Source organism: Conger conger, chromosome 10 (assembly GCF_963514075.1).
Source record: "Conger conger chromosome 10, fConCon1.1, whole genome shotgun sequence".
NCBI classification, from domain to species: Eukaryota; Metazoa; Chordata; class Actinopteri; order Anguilliformes; family Congridae; genus Conger; species Conger conger.
Window position 1 is genome coordinate 26,295,139 of NC_083769.1, and position 24,173 is coordinate 26,319,311.

At 40.4% G+C, this 24,173-nt stretch overlaps 2 protein-coding genes across 2 annotated transcripts in view; one reads left to right on the top strand and one right to left on the bottom strand.

Moving 5' to 3' along the window:
* Positions 1 to 1,500: 1,500 nt before the first annotated feature.
* Positions 1,501 to 8,428, top strand: LOC133139623 (coiled-coil domain-containing protein 3-like). Its single transcript, XM_061259216.1, has 3 exons — positions 1,501 to 1,856; positions 6,089 to 6,263; positions 8,050 to 8,428. Exons 1-3 carry the CDS (start codon positions 1,501 to 1,503, stop codon positions 8,347 to 8,349), a joined length of 831 nt encoding a protein of 276 aa, XP_061115200.1. The 3' UTR covers positions 8,350 to 8,428.
* Positions 8,429 to 20,900: 12,472 nt separating this feature from the next.
* Positions 20,901 to 24,173, bottom strand: part of LOC133139037 (calcium/calmodulin-dependent protein kinase type 1-like) — a 47,330-nt gene continuing 44,057 nt past the window's right edge. Inside the window, exons 11-12 of the mRNA XM_061258286.1 lie at positions 23,330 to 23,474; positions 20,901 to 23,246 (exon numbers count right to left, since the gene is read on the bottom strand). Of these exons, the coding sequence (XP_061114270.1) occupies positions 23,143 to 23,246; positions 23,330 to 23,474 (249 nt within the window). The 3' untranslated portion in view covers positions 20,901 to 23,142. The remainder of the gene's footprint in view (positions 23,247 to 23,329; positions 23,475 to 24,173) is intronic.

Here is a 24,173-nt window from a genome sequence, read left to right on the forward strand (position 1 = left end):
AGCACTCCACTGTCTACAGTCACCACCGATGTCATGTCAGACTGGCACCTGTACTGGTTCTTAGGCAGACGGTAGGGCAATGGGTTGAAAAATGAGGTGGGTTTCTCTCTCTGAGCGAGCTGCCAACAGACACCCAATCGGGACCCGGACGCGCGTGTCCTTTACTCCCTCATTTGTACCAAAACCCATTCCACTCAGGGTGCCTGAGAAAGAGGAGCTGGTCCCAGGAATCACAGCAGTCTGTGAGGAATTTCAGAACCATTCCTTCTGCAGCCCATTTCCATAGGGTAGTTTTCCCCATGCCCAAAGATCTTGCAGTGAGGAATTCCACAAGGCACTGTTGGAGCAGAGGATGGGAAGCAATATCTGATTCCTGAGCAAAGTGGCGTCCTCACAGACAACTGCATTTGCAGTGGTGTCCACTGTGTTTTATGTTAATGTACTTAGCTTATTTGATACTTTCTGATTAAATTAAACTGTCTTTTACAGTAAACAGAGTTTCTTGGCATGTGAAATACACATTATTACTGGATGTACATTATTATAAGGAACATGTTGGTGGTTTTCCTATTTCAATTAACAACAGGCTTAGGAAAAATACATTTTTTTTTGCTGTAGCATCCATGTGTAAAAGTCTACTTGGAAAAAAGCCAACAAGAGAATTTTGTATTGCGCTTTTGTGAGTAAACTTTACCTGTATCACTGGGGTTGTATTTCATTTTTTTAATATATTTAATTACACAATACACACCATTCCCACTATCAGTTTATTTACATATATTAAAAATACTGGCATGTATCTTAATGTTATCTTGATGAAATTTTAAAAGGCCTTTATTCAATAAAATGCTGATGATAAAACATTTCACAGAATGTCAGATTCTTCCAATTAAATTCTCATGACATATTCTCGAAAACATTCTCATTTTAAATAGGCTGTCTTAACGATATTGTGATATGCATCCAAGATAATGATGTACAGAAGATAGGTCACATGCAAAACATTTGAACAAGTGTGTATGTGTACATGTGTCAGATTGCTGGGGAGGTAGACAGCACTACAGTTAGTCTGGGACCCCTGCATTTTGTGTCAATGACCGTCGGAAAATTCAAGCAATCCAGTGTCACATTCCACAACAGCAAACGCATGTGTCTCTGCTTACGGTGTCTAAGAAGCAGGGGAGCCGCATTCACTCCAACCACCAGTGCACTGTACAAGGAGGATGGGGGGTGGACTCAAATCCCAGCAGAAAGAAACTTCTCAAACGTTGCATGTTGGCTTTTATTACTAATTACCCAACATAATTTAATTCGGCATCAAAAAGGAGAGTAGATGACTGCGCATGCAATGTCTCTAATGCATGGGGTAGGCTTCCCAGTTTGGTTTGAGTTTTGCGTACTTCATGTTTGCACTAAAATCGCTTATTTATTCAAACGAATTCAAACATCCAAAGGGTGCCTGTGAATTCTTAACTCACTGAAGACTCAGGTTATTCTGCCATGGGTGCAATTGTTGCGATAATACTTGTCACTTGTCTTCGCGGCATTTTGGGATGTCAACTTCCCCAGGACTGGAGACCACAGACCGAGCCATGCAGAGCCGAGTTGGCAGAGATTATCGTTTTTGCCAAAGTTCTGGCGATTCACAAGGACTTCTACAACGTGTATAACTATCTCCCGTGGCAGTACAACACGGACCTCTTATACTCTGCAGAGATAGAGCTGCTGTGTGATCAGGCATGGGGCAGCATGCTGGAGGTACCCGCCGGCTCAAGGTTTAATGTCACCGGACTTGGTTACTTCCCTTGTTACTCCTACAGCGTCGTGGAGGACAATGCATATTATTTCTTTCTGAGGTAAGCTACAAATGAAAAATATAATACATTTGAATGTGCACCGTACGCATTGATACGCATGATTACTTTTAGTCAAAACCTTTCGCTTATGCATTTCAAATACTATTATCCCATCATTTTAATCAATCTGACTTGCTCGTGGAATGCAGTAGCCTAATTTATGCACGTAGCCTACGCATCCTATCCCACGTGGTATAACAACAATTTCACGTGAAAGCGATAGTATCCACTTGGCAACACGATAAGAGTAATATCTGAGGAGAAATGTTCTTTTACACATTTCGCAGGTATGACTTGACTAAACTTTAATTTTGGCTCAAACAAAACAAAGGGCGTTAATCAGTATGGGATGTCATAGCAGGTGCTAAATGCTGCAATTAAAAAGGCAAGATACAATTAAATGTAGCTACTACACAATATTTATTAATTTATTTGTTCCTGGCATTAATTATCGCGAATGTAGCTCCTTCCTCAGCTAAAACCTCCGTAGCCTGGTGATGCAGGGCCAATTTTTGCTGCATTTGAAATCAAGTTGCGGTGGGTCAGGGAATATGGCGTGTAAAATAGAGTCTCTGCGTTATATAATTCCATGAGTAATTCGGATCAGTTCCCTACAACCTAGTCTTTTTAAGTATTTCAAGATGGAAAATATTAACTGGACTGTCAAAATCAATTACACCTGAAGTCAGTGCCTCAGTGGGATCCAGTATTAATTTTCCTTCCACTCAATTGCCTGAGAAACTGCAGCTCTTACTACAACAGTGCTCCTGGATTGTCCTATGTAACTATTGGTTGTGTTACATTACAATACATTACATTTTATCCAAAGCGACTTACAGTTGATTAGATTAAGCAGGAGACAATCCTCCCCTGGAACAATGCAGGGTTAAGGGCCTTGCTCAAGGGCCCAACAGACCTTGCGGGTCCCAGTCATGTACCTTACCCACTACGCTACAGGCTGCCGTTTGCATACAATTGCAGACAACTAATGGAAAATTAATAATATGGAAACAATAATCTGACATTTAGGCCAATCAATTGGATGCTATCTTTAGGAATCGTCAGTAACTAAGCCATCTGCAACCTTTGAATCAGTTTGTTCGTAGCATTCACTGGTGCAAGAGCTCTTCACTTTGCACCATAAGATGTGCTGCACTTAGTCCTAACTCCTAATTAGTCCTAATCACATGAACGTAAAATGGATGTTTCTCATTACAAGACTGTACAGTGATTGCATTCAAATTTATGTGTGGAATCATTTGAGTTCATTGTTTTCAATTTCAGACTTTTTCACTGTAGCTAAATGAGGAATCTCAGTAAAATTAAGGAATTAGCTGTTTGAAGTGTGGTTGCACAGCATTGGATACATCCCACTGTTGGTACACCAATTAAAACATTGAATAGCCTATGAACATTTTGGTTGTGAGTCTCTCCGTGAGAACCACAGCTCTTTAAATGGAATCCCAAACATATGTGTACAACTGCATTATCACTGGCTTCAGATGAGGGAACCAGCAGAACAAATTAATAATCCAGGGACCTCACAGAGGGTATCTGCTGAAGGTTGCCTTTCTGAAGCCTAGCTCCTCTGTCATCATGGCTGGAGTTAACATATTGCACTTCCTTGTGGTACTTCTTTTTTCTGGACAATAAAAAGGGGAACTGTCTTCATGAGGGAGTCAGTTGCACATAGATGGAACCTGCTACTTGTTACTGGTGAGGTTCTGGAACCCAGTAACAAGTAGAAGGTTGGAGAATACGGGTTGGTTAAATTAAATGTGCCTGCTCTGCATGAGGGTGGAAGATGGCCTGCTCACAGCTGATTAGTAAAAAATATCAATTGCATTCATATGGAGATGTTATAGACCTTGTAACAATTAGACTGAGTAGATTGTTTTTCAGTGCTTACAGATCACAAAAAACCCCACAGTAAACCAAATATCTTAGTCGTAGGCCTATATTTTTCTTCAGCAATATTAACTTCAGATTTAAGGGATGAAAAGCAAAGGGGCAGAAAAATAATAATTTTCCCATGAAAAAATTCAAAAAAGGTTTGGAAGATGTCAAGAGAACAAAAATGTATGTTTAATTATTTGGCATATCAAATTGGCTTGCACTGTTGTCACCCAAGGGTCAACACTGTCCTGAGAATCAAGTGCAGGATTATTTTCTGAAAAACATAAAAATCAAAACTTCAGCAGTCATATAAACACACATGCACACAATAATATACTTGAGCAATCCAAAAACACAGGGCATATCAGGACAGAATATGCGCTCATTTTGAGGGGTGTATGGGTATGAGTTAGCAGCTCTTTGTGATGCTCTTTTATAATACTCTTGTGCGAATGGGTTTGCAGGAACCTGTTTTCCAGACCGTGGCAAAAGTCATTGTGGCTCATTTAGCTGTGGAAAGTCTCCTATCTTCCACTTTCAGCAGTGTCCTCCCAGAGCTCTGCCAGTTTGAGCCACTGCCAAATGAAATATGCACTGAAAAACAATAAATGGCTGTATATTCATATATAATGGTGAGTTCATGAAATGTGTTTGTGTCAGCACTCATCTCAGCCAATACCCACACCCCAACAGCCATTTTGTAGATGGTCTTATCCAGAGCGACGAACAGTGGAGAACATCAGTGTTACTCTTAAACTCTCGGGGGTACCAAGCAGGAGACTAAGAGACTGGGGAATGTGTTCCAGCTCTACTTACTCTGCTAACCGCTCGCCCGCCCTGGCTCCCCATTGCCTCTGCTTACATTCTTTGCTCTGTTGTTGACTGTAATCACAATGAAATGCATCTTTTCACTGATCCGTAATTTTGGCAGAGCACATCCACGCACTCACACACACGTACACACACACACACACCATCTGTGCATGGGGACTCTCTCCCAGCTTTGTGTACCTCCAGACTCTCACACAGAATACAAAGAGGCCGTCAATCATGGATCACTGTCTGGGTGAATATTGAGCACATTTACATCAGGAACGCAAGCTGTCAGGGGCTATCATGACTGCAGTGCTGTAGGAGAGAGGAGAAAATGGGAAAACATTTGGTGTGCATTGGGAGAAGTTTAGATGTTATAAGGACCCACGGTGATGGAGGAGCATAATTGTATAGCACATTCCATTACTTCAGTGATCACTAGAACAACAGTAAGAGTGTTTTAAACACTATAAGTGACATATGTTTTCAGGTGTCCCAAGCAGAAGCAGAATTAGCTGGGGCATCGCAGGGGCCCCCCTCAGTATCTGGACATAGAACTATCCCAATTCTTGAAAGGCATTGTTTAATGAATGTTGACAAGTAACATTGTCTATTGTTTGCATTAAAAAAAAAATCATAGTTTACATTGAAATGTATCGCTATCATATCTTTTAAATTGACTTGCTATTCCTTTGCATTGTTGTAAAACATACATGAGACCAGTCGTTGTTGTGTCTGCTAGCCAGCTACTGTTACTGGCCTACAAGCCAGATAGGAATGAATGAATTTGAATCTGAATCTGGTGCAAAACACATTGAGAAAATTAAGAAATATATCTGGATATTTACTGAAATAATTCAAGATGTCAAGATGTCCCTCCTGAGATTTGAATCTGGAAATTGGTTCAAATCCCTGAAACCTTTTCTGAAATTCCTCACTGCTAACAAGGGCCTACTTAAGTGGACAGAGTCTAATTTAATAGCTACATTTAGGCATTTAGCAGACAGAATGCTGTTATGGTTTAAAGTAAGTGAAAATACTCTTACAGTATTTACTTTGTACTCGTCTGAACTCTGTACGTCATGGCTATTCTAGGAGCAATGTTTTTTAAAGAGCTATTTGATGGCTGGTATTTCTGGAGCATTCTGCTCGGGGATTTTCTGTATTATGCCATTTAATGGGAAAGATTGACTTTATTTTAATCACAGATTGTTTAGGCTCATAGACCTATGCAAAGATAAAGACATGCATTGTATATTTGCTGGCAAAGCATGATCAGAATGACAATAGGCTCTAACAAGCCTAAGCTTCAGCAGATCATCAGATTAAATAGACCTGTAATGTAAAGCAGATATGGAGAAAGAGGCTGATCAAGTCCTATGATATTAAGTACATGTGATAAACAATATGCCTCCAGTACATCTGGAGTCATGACTGGAATATGGGGAAATAAATGTAAAGGTAAAACCATGGTGTAAGATCACCTAGGTATCTGGTAACAGAATGGTTCTGCCTTCTTCAAGGATGGACGAGAACTACAACATCATTCCTCACAGCGTGAACTTCCAGGATCCCATCTTCCCGGACACACCGGAGATCCACCGCATGTTTGCCAGCCTCTTCCAGTTCGCAAACTGCACGGCGGGGACCCAGGTCCACACTCACAGCCCGGAGTGGGAAGCTCAGGAGGACAGCCGGGTAAGGCCGGCCATGCCAGCGGTGTCACTGTAACACTGTAGTGCCTCATCAAGCACAACAGAGAATCCCTCTGGTCAGCTGGACCCACATAGTCTACACATCCATGCCATAATCTACACATCCACTCCTCCATTTTAATCTGTTGGCATAACTGAAGGACAAGGAGGGAAAGAAGCAGCATCTTGTGTTTTGTAGATGATGGAAATGATATACACTGGTATACAGTATATTAATGTTAATTAAAGATATTGCAGCAATTCACAATATGGGAAAGCATACACATTATTGTCACTTTCCGATACTGCAGTGTATTGTAAAAATGCACTGCTATGATGATTATATTCTCAAAAATGGGATATGCTGCAGTATATTTACAACATTCCATTTCAGGGCTGAGCATTTGGATTTCAAAATCTGGATAATATATAGGTACAGTCTGAAAAAAGAAGCACAAAGAAACTCCCCGATGTTGGTCCTTACTATAAAAGAGAAAATGGAAAACCGCCAGGCCTGTCTTATATAGTGAGGTCATTCTGTAAACTTTGTTAAAAACAAAAATCCAGTTATCCCGATCACTTACCACTTGGCCTTTCCTTTCTCCTTAGTACTTGACATGCTCTATACAGCAGGACATATACATTCCATACAAGGCTATCTGGCTGTTTCTAGTACTATTCCTTATTTTTGCATGGCTAAGCCTGTGGACAATCATGAAGATAAATGGTTGGTCTGTAAATATAGCTAACTGACCCCCGGCCTGGGTTATTTTTGCATGGGGACTCTTAAACCACCACATTATCCATTAATCCGAACCCATCCTGCACGCCCATGATGAATTGCAGGACAGAGATCTCGGGGAGACAGATTTATTATCATCCCTAATGGCTTTGTGGGGGTTGGTGATTTCAAACTCAATTTATTTTCGAGCAAAAGAGCTTTTCAGCTGCATACATTACAAGCACATGTAATGCATAAATAATAAGAAAGCATTTATATTCTCAATAGTAGGCAAGTAAGCTGGTTCGGACCCCCAGAGCTGGTTTCTGAGAACCGGTATGGTGTAGGAAGCTGGTGAGCGATGGGTGGGTATTTATATGCATTTCATAAGATAAACAGTACTGATTAATCTATCTGTCTCTCAGATGTCAGACTCTGTTGAGCTGTTGAGACTACTGCCAAGGCAGTGACAAAATGACACTAGGTGGTCTTGACATTTGAATTGCTTAAAATTCCTTGTTCTTTTCAAAAGTTTCTGACAGAGCCAGTAAGTGAATATGTAACCTGATCGGCCCTGTACAATATAGTGTGATGAATCCATATGTGCCTACTCTCAGTCAGAGAGTCTGGGCAAGTCAATATTAATAATAATAATAATAATAATAATAATAATAATAGAGTAATTTATCTATTGCTAAACTCATTTACTAATCATTATACAGTAAGGTTCACACAGAGAATGAATAGTTTCAGCAAAATAAAGAAAGTTGACTCTCTGTAGTTACGGTCAGGCATTTTCAACATTTCTCTTTGCATTGTACATCCAGTTACCTAAACCATAATTTAGAAAGCATCCAGCTATCTATCTCTCATCCAGCAAGTAATTGTAATTGTACTTTTCACAATCCACTCAGAATCCCTTGATCTAATCTTGATTGGTTTTGAACACTTTTTTATTGACATTTTCTGTGGTCACCAGCTCTTTCACGTGATGATTCTTGCCTGCTCTGTGAGTGCTTGCTGTGAACTGTATGGTCCTCCTCTGCTGCCTGCTCACTCTGTCCTGCAGCTGCTGTGCTCTGCGGTGCAGGAGGCCTTATATGAGGAGGAGGAGCGGGTCAAAACCCTCTCTCAGAAGGTCCGCTCCCTGGAGAAGGCCAACAGCCACCTGCGGGACAAGGTGAAGAGCCTGAAGCGGCTTCTGAGGCAGGCTAAGAGTGAGACCAAGGAGAAGAAGCAACACCTCAAACTGCTGCTTGAGCCCGAACCCGCTAACACCAGCCGGGACTCGCACCCCCAACAGGACACCACCCAGGAACGGAGCAAGCCCCAAAGAAAGGTCATCTCCAGGCCCAAGCCCAAGCACTGAACCTGTCCTGGACTCCGTCCCAGCCACGGTCAAAGGTCACCCATTACTCATCTGCTGACCCAAGGGAAAACACACAGATGTCCACCAGCAAATGGTCTGTTCACCAGGAGACGTCAGCAGAATCCTCAATACATAGCCAGACAGAACGTGCATCTGGTATCATGTTAATGTAAGAGCCATGGAGACAGACCAAACAAACATTTGATTTTTAAATGTGATGGTATCTTTCTGGGAAAGGGACAAAAACAATTCAAGATGGTTTAAATTGAAAAGGAATCATGGCATATATCGTATATTCTTTTTTAGCCCACTTAAGGAATTGTTTTAGATTTTCAGAAGAGGAGAAATTAGATATAAATGCTCTTCTGCTTTATCTGCTGGGTTTGAAAGAAAGTAGAAAGAAAGAAAATTATAGTTTCCAGTCACCATAAGTAAAACAGTAAAGTATTCCGCACTACTGTTATTATGAAATACACGCTGGTGATGTTGCAATCAGCCAGTGTTTATTTGCACCATCTTTTCCACAAAGATGAGCGGCCAAACCATGTCCCACTGCCATCATCTCCACAATATTGAGCAAAGATGTTGAGATTCAGCAATTGGATTGTTTTAAAACTTTCCATAGTGACTGAATCCAATGGTGCCGGATCAATCTTGATTTTTGTTTTGTATATGCAAGTTTGTATTAGAAAGTAGGGTGCTGTGCACTCCAAAATGCAATCGTAGAATGATACTAAATACGTACATGATCCATTCTTAAAGGATATGAAATAGTGTGTCTTGTTAAAATGAGACATTTTGCTTGTTTAATGCTTTGAGCCTCTGGGTTAAGTTTTTCACACTGTATTAAGTAAACTAGCAGCATGGGTCTTCCTTTTTGCCAGTAAATATAACTGCCATTTCAAGCTTTTCCTGTAGACAAAGCTTTCCATCAGCATGAAGTATGTTATGACAGTTTATCCCATATATCTTTTACCACAGAAAATTTCAAACACATGTTAAACGTTGAAATAAATCCATCACTTTTTAGTTTTTGTTTGACCTCACACCACTTGCCTGTTTTTAAACATTGACTTTCTTGATATATCGCCTTCCAAATCCTGCAAGTAATTTCATGTCTCACTCCTCACACTTGGTCTTCTTTTTTTACCAGGATTATCTCTGTGCTATATGACTCTATGGTACAAATATGTGTGGGTTCCCTCCTTTCCTCACTCCATTGTCAAAGAGTTAAGGCACCATCAACATCTCACAAGATCATAGACTCCTGCTGTGTGGGAGTGGGACCCCAGCTTGTCTTTCATGTTGCTGTACTCAACAAGATGCTTCATATTGTCTGCATCTCCTCTCCACATCCTGCGTCTCAACCTTGAACAGTACTCTGTCTAACCACTATATTGTCGGTGCCAAAAAGTAGTGATCAGGAACAGATAAAACTGCTTTTATGTTCCATCTTTTAGTATTTGTGTTTTCATTTCATGGAAACAACTTTTAAACAACAGCAGCAGACAACTCACAGGATGGGACCGTCATCATATGGTAAATTAGCAAATACAAGGTTTCTAATGGCAAATATGCAATACTGTAGATCATCCTTCACTCACCATGCTGTAGTACAATTTTAAAAAGCTTCACTTTTTTGTTTATCATGAACTTGGTGACTTCTTAAGTTGAGGACAGACAGACAAGCCAAACACTGGCTTGTATTTCTCGAGTGCTTGTTTTGCAAGCACTTTAGTAAGCAGCTGTATCAATTCATCATAAGTTGTATGTAATTTCATTATTAATGTGGTGGGTCTGTGTGAGAGCATGTGTGTATGGGCGGGTTGCTTGGTCTCAATTTCTGTATTAGAAATGAACTTCAGCTGTTCTCTAAATGAGGAGCTAAATGATAGGCATGTGTCAGAAGGTCTGTGGGCTTTCCAGTCATGGACTTGCATTTCTGATCCCTGTAAATAAAGAGCAGTGACACTGAAGACTGGTGCAAGCTTCCATTCCCATTTATGAATTCAACACACATGCAGAGACTATAGTCATCCAATATCTTGTTTACTAACCTCTAGCTGGTTAGTCTCACATAGCAAGAATAAGAATAGATCCTCCCATCATCAATACATTTGACTGAATTGAAAGACATTCTGCATCATCTCATTATATTTCAGTTTCCATCAAGCTGCTCTAAATGCTGCCAGATATACTTGTAATATATTTTCCGCACAATTTTAAGAAAATAATAGATTCTAATAGTTTCCATTTGGTTGTATTGTATTGTTCAGCAATCAGGATGTTTATAATTTGTGAATTTAATGTCCTCATCATATGAGAACCACAGTGTAATGAAGTTGTCAGTGTGAGGTCATGTAATGGGGCTGGAGTACAGGCCCTGCTGGTGTGCCCTGGCTTACCCTCAAAGGGAGACTGTGAAAGATGCTGTCCAAAAAGCACTCAATCACAGTGCTCACACAGGAATGTGTCATAGCTTCACCTTGATATACACACACTGGCTTCGGCAAGCTGCAAAACAGATGTGGGACAATACAGTAGGCCTTCTTCAGTGTATGCGAATGTATTCATTACACGGTTGGAGCTTTATTCCAGAAAGGCATAAATCAGTTTCAAGTTGATCTCTGGTTTTGGGGGAACTGTACAAGTGGCTAGCAATTTGTCTTGTGGAGATGAATCACAGCTACTGTACCTGCAACATGAAGCTGGACAGCTATGATCACAGCCCTTTCAGGAAGGACGCTGGAAATGACCGCGCATGATGTCCTGTTTGTCTTCTTTCAACTTAAGTGCATGGGAACTAAAGAGAACATTCCTGGACTGCGGTCTGCTCCTGGACATTCCACAGCCTGAAGGACATTACACAGTTTGCAATTCCTCAGCTATAAGGATGGCAAAAAAAGCTTACATTTAAGCACTAGCTGATTGGAACCTGGAAGAACTAGTTATTCAATTTCCTGTGGACTTGGGTGGCCTTACCTGAGGATGTAGTACCCCTCATCTCTCAAACCTAGGTAATATTTGGTTAGTGACAAAGCTTAAACATCAACTAATGCCATTACAGCTTTTGGTAACATCTCTCCTAGTCTATAAAGCATTGTGCCCATCACTCAGGCCAAGTGCATATGTGTGTTAAAGAGCATATCTGGAGTTGGGGCACAAACCATACATCTATGGCCACTTTTCGACTGATCATGGTGCACTACAGGAAGGCCAAGTCTGAGAATGTTAAGAGGGGTGGGAAAATGCCTGTACACTGTATATACACACAGACACACATGTGCAATGATCAATATTATAACCGGCTAGCTTTGCTAAGAAGAGTTCACATCTTCTCAAAGGCTTACATAAAGTAACACATTTATTTAGCAGGAGGGATAGTGGAGACTGTAATAGAATCTTATTTTCCCCCCTCCTTGCATGCCTTTGCACATTTGCAATCACAGCAGCATGACTTAACATGATTCACCAGATAACAGAAAATCTGTGAGTGCAATGGAGGAAAAGCTCAGCCTCAAGACACTCAATCTACACAAGCAGTCTATTAAAGGACCCGACTGCCTAAAATAGCACATCTCATATTAATCAGGAGTATTGCACAAAGCTAGGACTACAGTTAATCAAAACCTTAATGGATGAGTGGATTAGTGCCATGGAAAACAACCTGTGGGCAGCTTTAATTGCCCACAGAGGTGTGTAATGGATCTTGATTTGTTTTGAATGGGCTGGAAGTGGAAGCTCCTTTTTCATTTGCTCTGCCATGTCCAGCTCTCTGCTTCCCATAAACGAGGAAAGAAGGGAAAAGAGCTAAGAAAGCACATGCATCACTTTTCAACCCTTAACATGCATGCCATCATGTTAAGGTACAGTTATGTACTGTTGTTAAATGAGAAGATGAATACTTTTGTGGACTATTGCTAATGACAACCTAGTTAACTGTATTATCTTTATTACAACTTTCATTGATTTAGTCTGAAATTATTCTGGCATGTATGATGCTAACTGCTCTCTAGCACATAAAATATTATAAATGCTATCTCTTTCTCATGCACCCCTTAATTTGGGTGCCTGACTGTAGACTGACTTATTGCATGTTGATAATAATCAGATGCGTTTTCTACACTATTTTCCAGAATTTGATTACAGTTGGTCAGCCATGTTGACTTGAGTAAGATACAAACTCAGTACACCCTGCTATGAGCAAACATAAACACCTAAGCATTTACATGATCTTTTCCTGAGCTTAGATATTCACAATACAAGGTTATATGGTACCTAATGGATGAGAGCTGCTTTGAATCCTGATCCTACATAAACACTGTTTTACTATTCAATACAGAGCCATGTGCAACATTTTGCCCATCCTGAATGCTGGTCACTCACTACTCAGTCTGTACACTTGAAGAAGGGTCTTCATCAACAAGGGAACATAAATGCATGTATACATGACCTGTATACATAATCACAACTGGCATAAAATATAACATGATTTGACATTAAATCGTTAAAATATGATGTTTTACCTTGACCCATAAATCATTTCCTGAATGAAGTTTATTTGTAATTCCTGTGGTTGTAGCATACAGTAGGATGCTAGAAAAGGAAACAACATAAAGATAATGGAACTATATTTTTCCATTATTCACCACAACCTTATTGCAAGTTGTAAAAAAAACAACAACATTGCGAGCAGGGAAGATAGACCCTCTGTAAAACTAGAGGGTAGCGCAACAGGGAAGATGGTGCAGGTTTTGTTTCATCCTGGAAACCTGGTGTTGACCTTTGACCCCACCAACCTCATCACTGCTTCACAGCCTTGCTTCATGGGGCCTCACAGAGAGCAGTAAAACAGGCCCACTCCAATAACTCATTTCCATTGGCCACCATTTCATCTTATTTATAGGGCCTTGATGGTACATAACTTCTCATTTCATTGGCCAGCTTGGCAATAAAAGTGAGTTGAGATTGCCTTTCTCCTCCTTGTGGGAAAGCCATGAAAAATCAGCTGCAGCTCTGGCCAGCTAGCAGTCTGAGAGCATCCTGTCTATGACCGTGAATGCACAAAAGACCATGTCTGAAAAACACTCTTCATCCCTCACTGCTAGACAAAACAGCTTCAACACAAAAGCCAGATTGCTTTGATACAGCCCTGAAAGTTAAGAAGACAAATAAAAACTACATTTGTACAGGTTTGTACTCAGTCCCAAGCAGACCATAACCGGAATTTACATGGAAGAGCTTATGCTGTATTTGGCTGTAGGCTTGAGACTGAATGCTTGTGTATTTAAGGAACTTAGAAAATGAGAAGGTCAGTGTTTAAGTTTCCATTTTGAGAGTGAATGTTTTCACAGACATTGCGAGAAGCTGAATGGAGCAGGTGTAATTTGTATTTAACTCTCAGATTGTTGACATCCTAAATCCTACTCAGAATAAACATCAGAAGGTCAATACGTACAGTTAGTGTAGTGGAAACACAATCCGTGAGAAGCTTGCATGTGCATGCAGCATCCAGTCTTAAGAGTAGCCTATGTGACCTCACACCTCTATAAATTTGGAGTTTGGAATCTTGGCATTTCATGGCCTCTGATCTTTTGCTCTGCCATACTGACCTGCCCATAAAAAAAGAAGTGTTCTATTAAGGCAAATGGATGGTGGGTAGAAACTAAGAATCTGCAATAACCTTCCCTCAGATCTCACTCAAAAAGCAACTCAGGTTCAACATTAAACACAAAAATTGGCACCGCATCCAAATTAAGTCAAGCCCACATCAAACACTGAGCATACACATTCACACCATCTCTTTGTCTCTTGTCTCTCTTGTGCAGGGTATTGTGTCTACAGTTACAGTTTATAGTAACCTTTCAGGTATTACTTCAGTGAAGGTTCAAACGGCTAGTAATTCTAGAACATAGGTGTCAAGCTGGTGGCCCGCAGTGTCTGCTGGTTTTCGGGCTGTTCTTGGTACCCGTGGTTAATTCAGGCCATTAATTGGCACAAACCTTGTTCTCTAGGCCTTAATTGACATTTGACAGATGATTGAAAGGAAACCACAAACACATGCAGACACCATGACCCCCAGGGAATGTTTAGCATTAATCATTTTAATCTATGATTTCATATAAATAATTAAGACAATAATTAATACAGTCCTGAAAATTGTAGATCTATATCATTCATTTGTTATTTATTTAGCTGACACTTTTATCCAAAGTGACTTACAGTTGATTAAACTAAGCAGGGGAAAATCAATGTGGGGCTAAGGGCCTTGCTCAAGAGTTCAGCAGCTGTGCGGATCTTATCATGGCTACACCAGGGATTGAACCACCAACCTTCCGGGACCCAGTCATGTACCTTAGCCACTAGGCTACAGGCAGCCTCTAGTGGACAACATTTGTGTCAGGTAATAAGTGACCACTGGGAACTGACCTGACATGACAAGAACCAGAAATCAGGTTATGTAAGGCCATTGGCAAGTGCTGTTAAATACTGTAAGTCCTTTCACCAGTTAATTCCCTTTCATTCAGATCCAGAAAGCCAAATTTTCCCAGCATTCTGACTCAGATAATTTGTTTTCCATCTCTGGTTCCACCAAAACCTCTTTTGATGAAATTTTGAAAAGGCATTTCATTTGGATCCAGTGAGCCCTGGAACATATTTACACAAATGTTTAGGGAATAAAAAGAAAATGCATTAATGTTAAACCATTTCCTGCCAGATTTTTTTTTAAATACAGCTCACCTCCCCCTCCCCTAAAGGTCAGAGTTACTTTAAAATGATGTCACTCAAGTCATCATTTTTGATCTGAATACTCATTAAACCCCGGTCTTATTTATGATTATTCATTAACCACGCATTGCCTTCAGCGGTTCAGGGACAAGATCAGACTGAATCATTTGAAGCGACACATAACGGTATGTAAAACAGATCTTAAAATGTAATGTTGCGTTTAACACATATTCCTGCCAGAAGGCAAAGCTCACTGTCGGGGTGAATAATCTCTAAACACTCATGTGGGCATTTTGTTAAAGGGTTAAATAAACCCAAACATACTTGGTTTGAGAGTACAGATCCCAAAGGAGATGCCCACCTGTTCCACCACACTCCACCACAGACGGAGAAAGTCGCAGGACAAAGCTGACAGAACAATTGAGCATGTTTTGATATGAAACAGAGAAAAATCTGTATATATCACATTAATCACATTTAAATCATATCACGTCTACATACTGCATTTAAATACAACTTTTATTTACCTTGTTTCTCAACCTCCTGTAACAACTCAAAGGTTCATCAATGGGCGTATGTGCAGAATGTAAAATGACCCTGATTCACCTCTAGTAAAAGGAGATTCTACCATAGCAGACACATTATATAATCTCCGTCAGGGCAATGAAGCACGCAAAGTCAAAGCAACATTAGCACCAAACACTTGAGGATATCATCATCTCAAAGTCTTCAATGCCTGGAAAAAAAGAATGCAGTCCATGAGCTGAAATAAGTCATAGAAATTTATCAGGCGGCAAGTGAAGAAGCAGTGGTTCAAATAACTGTGACAGACCCCCAAACCGTGTAACTAAGTGATGCTCCAAGGGCGACCACTCACCTCAGTGCAGATAGGATTGAAAAGCAAGGAAGAGGTTACAGGTCATAAGGCCAAGGTGACCATGCTGGGCAGCCAACATTCTTTTGGGACAATTCTCTTTCCCACACAAACAGGAACAACACTTTCATTCCTGGCCGAAATGGGCACTCAGTCACTGTTAGATTTATGCGTTACATAACCCCATACCTCAATTAGAAGGAATGAACTCTTTTATGTCCAAGCTCAAAGGACAGAAAGTGCTACAGGGTTCAAGTTCACAGAACTAGACAAAATATGTAATTTACTAAGAAAATAATCAACGCAAAACATTCATCACGCACACCCGGACACAAGTACAAGTGAAAAAGGTTCAATGTGTTCAAATGTAAAAAAAAAAAAACTTTCCCAACAAAGATTTCTGTGAGAGTGGAGTTTGTTAATGCAATCACATTTTTGTGTGTTGACTGTCCGTGTCCAAGCATTGACATGCTGTCCGTGATATGCAAAAGTAGGAAAAATAAACACAAGGGTAAAAGGCAGTATTGTATCAAGATGGACAGAAAACCTTGCTACGGTAAGGCACACATGTGTTCACATGCTAAATGTACCTACTACAATATAAAGAAACTGAGCCTAAGGCAAAGGCACAGACCCATTTCTCCTGTGCTGTAATTTCTCCATCCATATCCTATCAAATTTATGTTGTGGTTGAAATTGTTTTCCAAAAGCTTAGGCCATTTGGAAAATGAGAGAAATTTGATACCTATGGAATCATAGTGGCCCACAGTATTATAAGGCTTTGTTTGCAGTTTGGACTCAATAATGTAAACACATTTCTGTCTGCTCCAGCCTCTGTTGTTTCACTCAGACAGTAAATGAATGAAAGTGCAGCTGAGCTGGAAGTGGATCAGAGAGTTGTACTTTCCTAAATATATAAACACATAGGAGGTCCAGTACCAATTACCCCCCAGTTTATCCTCTGAAATTGTCCGCTAAATATAATTACCCCAGCTCTTTACGCCACAGGCTGAGGCAGAAACACAATCAGACACATGCTTCTCTATCCATTTCTCATGTTACAGACACAGGTTTATGACTATCTACCCAGAGTACCCAGTGGGCCAAGCTAATAGAAAACGTTTAGGAACATTCAGATTAGATTCCCATTTGGTTGTCAGACAACCTCTTTGCCTAGATTTACAATGTGTTTATTGCTTTATAGAACTTCTGTCACAGGAAAATGATCCAGGTACATATGTCACAGATGAACTTACAACTTCATTTACTAGCAAATAACATAATGCAGGATATGTGCCAATAAAGCATTAAGAATGTTCTGAATATAAAAACGAAAATGCCAATATTGTTGAATATCCGGTGATGATTATCATAAGTGACCATACGCAGATCAATTCCTTTAAATGGAATCAACCAAACTGAATAACCTTTTTTAAGTGTTATTTACATTTACACTAAATTTAGTGGAATGGTGTGCGCCACATAAGTCCAAAGGTGTTGTGATTTGGTAATTTGACAGCCATGCAGGACAGTAAATGGCAACAGAAACTCACATATTGCACATCACACTTAGTAGCAGCTCAGTTGCAGTGTTATTACAGTATGCAATCAGTTATATTCCATCAGTAATATCTGTCCCATGGTGCAGCAACCATGAACAAGATATTAAATATTTTTTTAATCATGATGACCAAGTAGAGCAAACCTGAAAATATTACAGAAGGCACAGTGCATAGACAAGGAAGTTTATTTTATTGGCCGCTAGCAAATCTTCAAGGTACAAATCAGTGGCTTTAATATTGAGCAGTACTCCATAATAATATTAATTTACCCATGATGCATTGCATCCATACATTAGTAGCTCAAAACAGCTTTTACAAAAAAGATATACTATATATATTTTTTAATATATATGTTTGTGTATGCGTGTGTTTATATAACATACATACATGTACTGACTGTATTTCAGTAATATTAGCTAACAGAAACCAAAGTTTAACAACAGAAACACTTTTAAAGAGAGGAACATTCAAACCAATCTCTCAACCAAACTGAAGTTTTACCATGGCCAGATCAAAACTAATGAGTAACAATAGACTATTTAAATTTTTTATGAGTAAGCCCTTCAGACATTTGCATAATTACTTTATTTGTTTAAATAATAATGCCAGAATAACTGCTTGTTTTGTGCAAATGTACTTTAAAACTTATGGTGGCACACTTTTGATTGTTTAGGGAAGGCATTATATATGTCTGTGCAACTTGATATTCTGATATTCTATTTAATCATGAACTTCTGGCAACTACAATTTAATTCTACAGCCACTATTTATGTAATTTGTAACTAATGCTGCAATTCTACCCAGCATGGCAGGAAAAGAAACTGATATTTGGCAAGATTAGAGGTAGTGTGATGAGCAGCTCAGTGCACTGTCTCCAGACCACTCTCCGCCATTGCTGAGCTATGATACAGATCCTCTGCGGATATCACCCTCCGTTACATTGGTAGGGAAGTCTGCTGTCATGAAAAGGCTGTCCAGTATATAAAGCAGTATAATTTGAATTAAGATGGATTAGAATGCAAGCAAGTATCATTATTTTGGCTATTTACAAGCCATTTTGAAATTAATTATCAGACCTAGATTGCTGAGCTCTAACTAGTCCAACATGAGGTTAGTCAGGAGTAAAATGTCATCTTCTGAGTTTGTGGAAAAGCGTTTAGCGGGAGGAGTGAGCGGCTTCTGCAGGCTGTGGTCCTGCTGCAGGGCACCACAGTATGGAGTGACAGCATAAAGAATAAAGCCAGTTGTGCCAGGCTTACCGAATGCCGGAGAGAAATCTCTCACTCTCTACACTCCGTTTCTGTCCACACACCTTGTACCCAGACAGCAGAAACAGATAGTTCTACAATGTTAGAATGCCTCTAAGCCAACACTGACAACAGGGCATTATTTATACTGTAAGCTTTAATGCAGAGGTTCTCAAACTCAATTTTAGGGGACCCATGGGTATTGTAATTTTTGATCCACCTACGACTGCAACTCCTGAATTATCGTAAGATGTTAATTGCTCTTAATGCTTTTGTGCTCTTATGTCAGAAACGACAATGTATACCAGAAATAATAAATGCCCCATATTCACATTTAAGGACTTGTACTCAGATTAACTGGTATTTTCTTTAATGTGCTTATGATTGAAAGCTTGTATTATAAGTGGACTAAATTATATACCCTTGGGTAAAAAAAGACGAGGTCCTAGCTGCCGAAAGTGTGAACACCTGGACAGTGAAACCAAATAGAGGAGCTAAACCTGCTCTGTACTATGGTGAGCTTAAGGACTAAGGTCTGAAATTACTCAAAAGCCTGTTTTCAACTACTGTAATTGATCAAGTGATTGGACTTGGCAAACAGACATTACACAAAGGGGTCCCCTAAGATAGAACCTTGCTTTAGAGGGATGACCTGACCCTAACAGGTAAAAGCCTTGTAATGCTCATATTGCAAAATTCCCTGCGGCAGCTGTAGATACATGCATTTGCGTTCAGTGCCTCTTTACAGCATACAGTAAGTTGTGGGGAAAGGTGAGGTGAACTTATTCTGCAGAGCAAGAGAAACTACGCAAAGCTGAAAGTAAAAATACCACAATGTACAGTAAAGTATCATCCCCAACCAACATCTTACTCAAGCACGATGTGGGTGTGCCACCACGCCAGGCCAACACATGGCAGATATGTCCTTTGACACAGTGCAGATGTGCAGTACAGTGTTCCTGCATCATGAACTCCGGTGTGAAAATTCCTCACTTCACAATTTTTTTTTATGACAATAGTATAATTACATGTGTATATATTCATATATTTTTTCTCATCAATCACTTACACATAGTAACCAGGTCATGCAACAATAGATCACTACTGTACCTCTTCCATGACAGGAACAAAGCGTAAAGTTAACAGAGAACACAAAATGAGAGATCACCCAGAGGTTCAGCAAACAGGCCCAGTCAGCAAGGACCAGGAGGGAATGGCCACTTTACCCCAAACCTACCTATGTTTCTCTTTCTTGCATTGTTACTTACTACTTCATCAACAAGTTTAAATCTCTTTGTCAATTCACAACATCTAGCTTCGTAGTTTACAGTGGACTTTGGAATACACAATGATATGTTTTAAGGTTGTCATAAAATGCCCCTGTGGAAAAATCTAAAGTAAATATGAGCCAATTTATTTACATGAGATGATGTCAAGCCACTGCTTCAGTCATGAGTTAAACTGGCACAGACATTGAGCCCAAGGAGAAAGCTTAATGTGTAGCCTATACAGGCAAACAGCAGTTGCCAGATTGAGAAAAGCAGTGGTCACTGGTGCACAATGGGACACAGACTTTTCTTTTGACAAAACTTTGGGAGTCAGATGACCATCCCCTCCTCCCCCCACCCCACCCCACAGCTAGGCTGCATGCTACCATAGACTCGGTCAGAAGCAAGGCTTACAACCTGGAGGTTTGTGATTTGTACTAAAGAAAGTACTGCGGTAGAAACCTTGGGTTACATTATATAATAGACAACCATAAGATACAAACTTTCGCTTTGTTTTTTTTTCCCCACAATTTTGTGCTGTCCCACAGGACACATGCAGATGCTTGGAACCAGAGCCCATCTGGTCCCAGTCTGACGCAGAATAAAGAGAGCAGGCCAAGGACAGACGCACGGTGCTCTAGCATGGGCCCTGAGGCCTAGGTGAGCCGGGACACTCTCCTAACCTGCAGTCAAAAAACAACCACACCTGAATGTGGGAGGAGTGATGTTAGTCAATTCATGCATTACAGAATGGTATGTCTTTGCTCTTACTCCGAAATATACATAGAAATCCCTGTGTGAATGTGCGAGTGCGTGTGTGTGTGTGGGAGAGGAAGAGGGAGAAAGTGTGGGCATGTAACTCATTTGTGTAAGAACACCTGTTTTTAGAAGACATACATATTTGTGTGGGTGTCTCTTTGAGCACAAATGTTTCAGTGTGCACACTTCTTGCAATATGAGTATATGCCTATAAATAGTGTGAGAACAACTGTCCTTCTCCATATGAGAAAACCAAGATGAAAGATGCATGGACTTGGCATCCTCATGGACACAAGTTAAAGAGTATTAGAATTTCAGTCCCTTGACTGCTTCACTAATGTGAACATAAACACAAATGGCATGCAAGACAGGCACAAATCTTTTTAGGTGAAGGTGAATTAAAGTTCCACCTGTGAAAGTGTAACACAAAGACAGAGAGATGTTCAAATGTCACCTAACCCCAGAGATTTGTGACTCCAACAGTGTAAGGTTTGGCATCTCTGTTCTACATTTTCTCATTTACACATGCATTTTCACAATTATGTTTATGCACATGTAAGTGGCTACTGAATGTACTCTTAGAAAGACTGGAAGTTCATTCCCTTAGTTTTGACACTCTGCAGCTGACATATTTAAATTTTCATCAGTTCAAACATTTCCTTAATTCTGAGTAACACATTCACGCCCACTTCACATTCTTTCCATTTCAATTTGTACATAACATTTATAACTAATTTCACCCCTCCCCCCAAACACCCAATGTAAAAAATTGGTAACACTGTTGACATCTTCAATCTGTTCTTCAACAAGGTTAGCATGAATGGTGGCCAGTGCTGTCACAGCAAACACAGACAAACTGAACGGAATGCTAGGAGCTGAGGACAATGATGGAGGTGTCAGGGTGAAACACACTGAAAAGAGAAGATGGGATAACTGAATCTGTATGTAAAAATGTACAGTTCACTTCAGACATGTGCGCAGTGCTTGACAGAAGCAAATGCGAGTGAAAGCTACATGATGTTAAAATAGAGAACCCTAACAATGACCAATAAAGGCTTTGTGTCAGGGTAGGTCATCTTTTTATCAACTGGAACATTCACCTTATATGTAGAGTAATAAATAGTGAAGATAATGTATTTCAAATGTATTTTTTAGAATATGAATCCGAACACTCTAACTGTCGAGATCATAATCTTATGTGACCTCACTGAAATGTGGATTCAGAAATAATTACATATTAAAAGACAAAGACAAAAGAAAAAAAGACTGACCTGATCGAAGAGGTGAACATGAGTGTCTACTAGGTGCAAAGCCCTACAGAAGCAGCAGTACTGCAACTGAGTGCATGGGTCCTCAACTAACATGTACATGATTCAAATAAAACAAACAAATCAATATATAATTAGGTTATTTCGTAAGTTAAATCCTTTGTCTTGGAAGAGAAAACAACCCTCATCAATAGACCAACTCCAGAATTACAAAGCCCCAAAAAGTATGCGTTTAATTAGTTTGATATAAATTACGTTTGCCTCTATACAATGCAAAACATAAACAAATAATAATAATAATAATAATGGATGCCTACTGATAGCTAGATAGCAATTTTAAAAAAATAATCTCTGAAAGTTAATGCAGCACATTTATTCTATGTGTACATGCCAAAATATTGATCTTGATTTAAGAAAAATAATTGGTATAAATTATCCTCAAGGCACCAAAAAGTCTTATCACTTTGCAAGCACACTGAAACCTAAGAAAAGTATTCGGCACGCCCTGCCCTTGTGCTTTAAGCGAAGGGATGATGAGATAAGTGAACATAGTCCAGTACCTAGTGCTAGCATGTGACTGGCTATTGGAGGAACCTATACCTCTATTGAAGAGTAGCCTATCCACAGAAAATACTTTCTAATCACAAAATGGAAGCTTAATATGACCCAGGAGCAGGATACCCCTGTGCCTTTATGTTCTGTGGAGACACAGCAGCCTCTCCTATGAGTTCATATAAATGTGGCAGTATTGAGGATGGTAAATGCTATTTTGATGTTGAAAGAGATATGAAAACAAAGAAAAATTGAATATAAAAGCCCACATATATGAAAGGAAAACACTGCTCGACTGCCACAGTGTTCCCTGTGATGCACCTGGGCCTGGTTCTTCTGTATCCCCTCCCTTCTGTGTCAATGCTCACCTTTCGTCTTCCCTCCACTGACACTGACACAATGTCCCTCCTCACCTAGGATTCTCAACACAGCAGCTCCCCCTGGTGGACACTGCTGGAATAACTCTGTATTCCTGGCCAGACTGGGGGGTTCTGGGCTCCAGTCAAACTGGTTGTCACAGAGACGCGTTTCTGCTCAGACGCGGCTGACTGGGTGACAACAGTACGTGCAGTTCTTCAGACTGTCCTGCTCCTCCAGCCCCTCGGCATTCTGGGAACAGCCGTCTTCGCAGTGCGACTCTGGAGAAGGAACATGTCGGTTTGTTTTCAGGGGAATGTGACTGTGGGACAGGAGCAGGACTGGGTGCGTCTCTCTCACTCACCAGCATCCTCCCCCTCCTCCTCCTCAGGCAGCAGCAGCTCTCCCTGGCAGGGGCTGGTGGGGGTGATCTGGCTGGGCCCCTCCTGACTGGTGCCCAGCTGGAGCCTCCTCATGTGTCTGACCACGGCTGTGGCATTGAATGCTTGCTGTGTGGAGACAGAGGGTGAGGCACCGGAGTGTCATGCACATGTATGAAACACACACACACACACAGACATACACTCAGTGAGCAATTTAATAGGTATTTATTACACTAATTTTGTCGACTTATTAAGTCTTCTACTGATGTAGCCTATCCACTTAAAGGTTTGGTGCATTGTGTGTTCAGAGATGCTCTGCATACCACTGTTGTAATGTGTCATTATTTGCGTTACTGTCACCTTCCTGTCAGCTTTGACCAGTCTGGCCATTCTCCCCTGACGTCCCTCATCTCTCATGTTTCTGTCTGCAGAACTGCTGCTCACTAGATTTTTTTGTTTTTGTACCATTCTTTGCAAATTCTAGAGACTAGTGTGTGTGCAAATCCCAGGAGATCAGCAGTTTCTGAGATACTCAAACCACCCTGACTGCCACCAACAATCATTCCACAGTCGAAGTCACTGAAATCACATTTCTTCCCCATTCTGATGGTTGATGTGAACATTAACTGAAACTCCTGACCCGTATCTGCATGATTGTATGCATTGCACAGCTGCCACACAATTGGCTGATTAGATAATCGCATGAATAGGTAGGTGTACAAGTGTCCCTAATAAAGTTCTCAATGACTGTATAAGCATTCTCTTTCACATACAAACACACACCAACTCATGCACACACACATACAAACTCTCTCACACATCTGC

Excerpts from the sequence above, each read along its gene's own strand:
- LOC133139623 (XM_061259216.1), top strand. The coding sequence starts at position 1,501 with ATGGGTGCAATTGTTGCGATAATACTTGTCACTTGTCTTCGCGGCATT. Across the intron at positions 1,857-6,088 it reads GCATATTATTTCTTTCTGAG|GATGGACGAGAACTACAACA; the intron begins GTAAGCTACAAA and ends GCCTTCTTCAAG. Across the intron at positions 6,264-8,049 it reads AAGCTCAGGAGGACAGCCGG|CTGCTGTGCTCTGCGGTGCA; the intron begins GTAAGGCCGGCC and ends TCTGTCCTGCAG.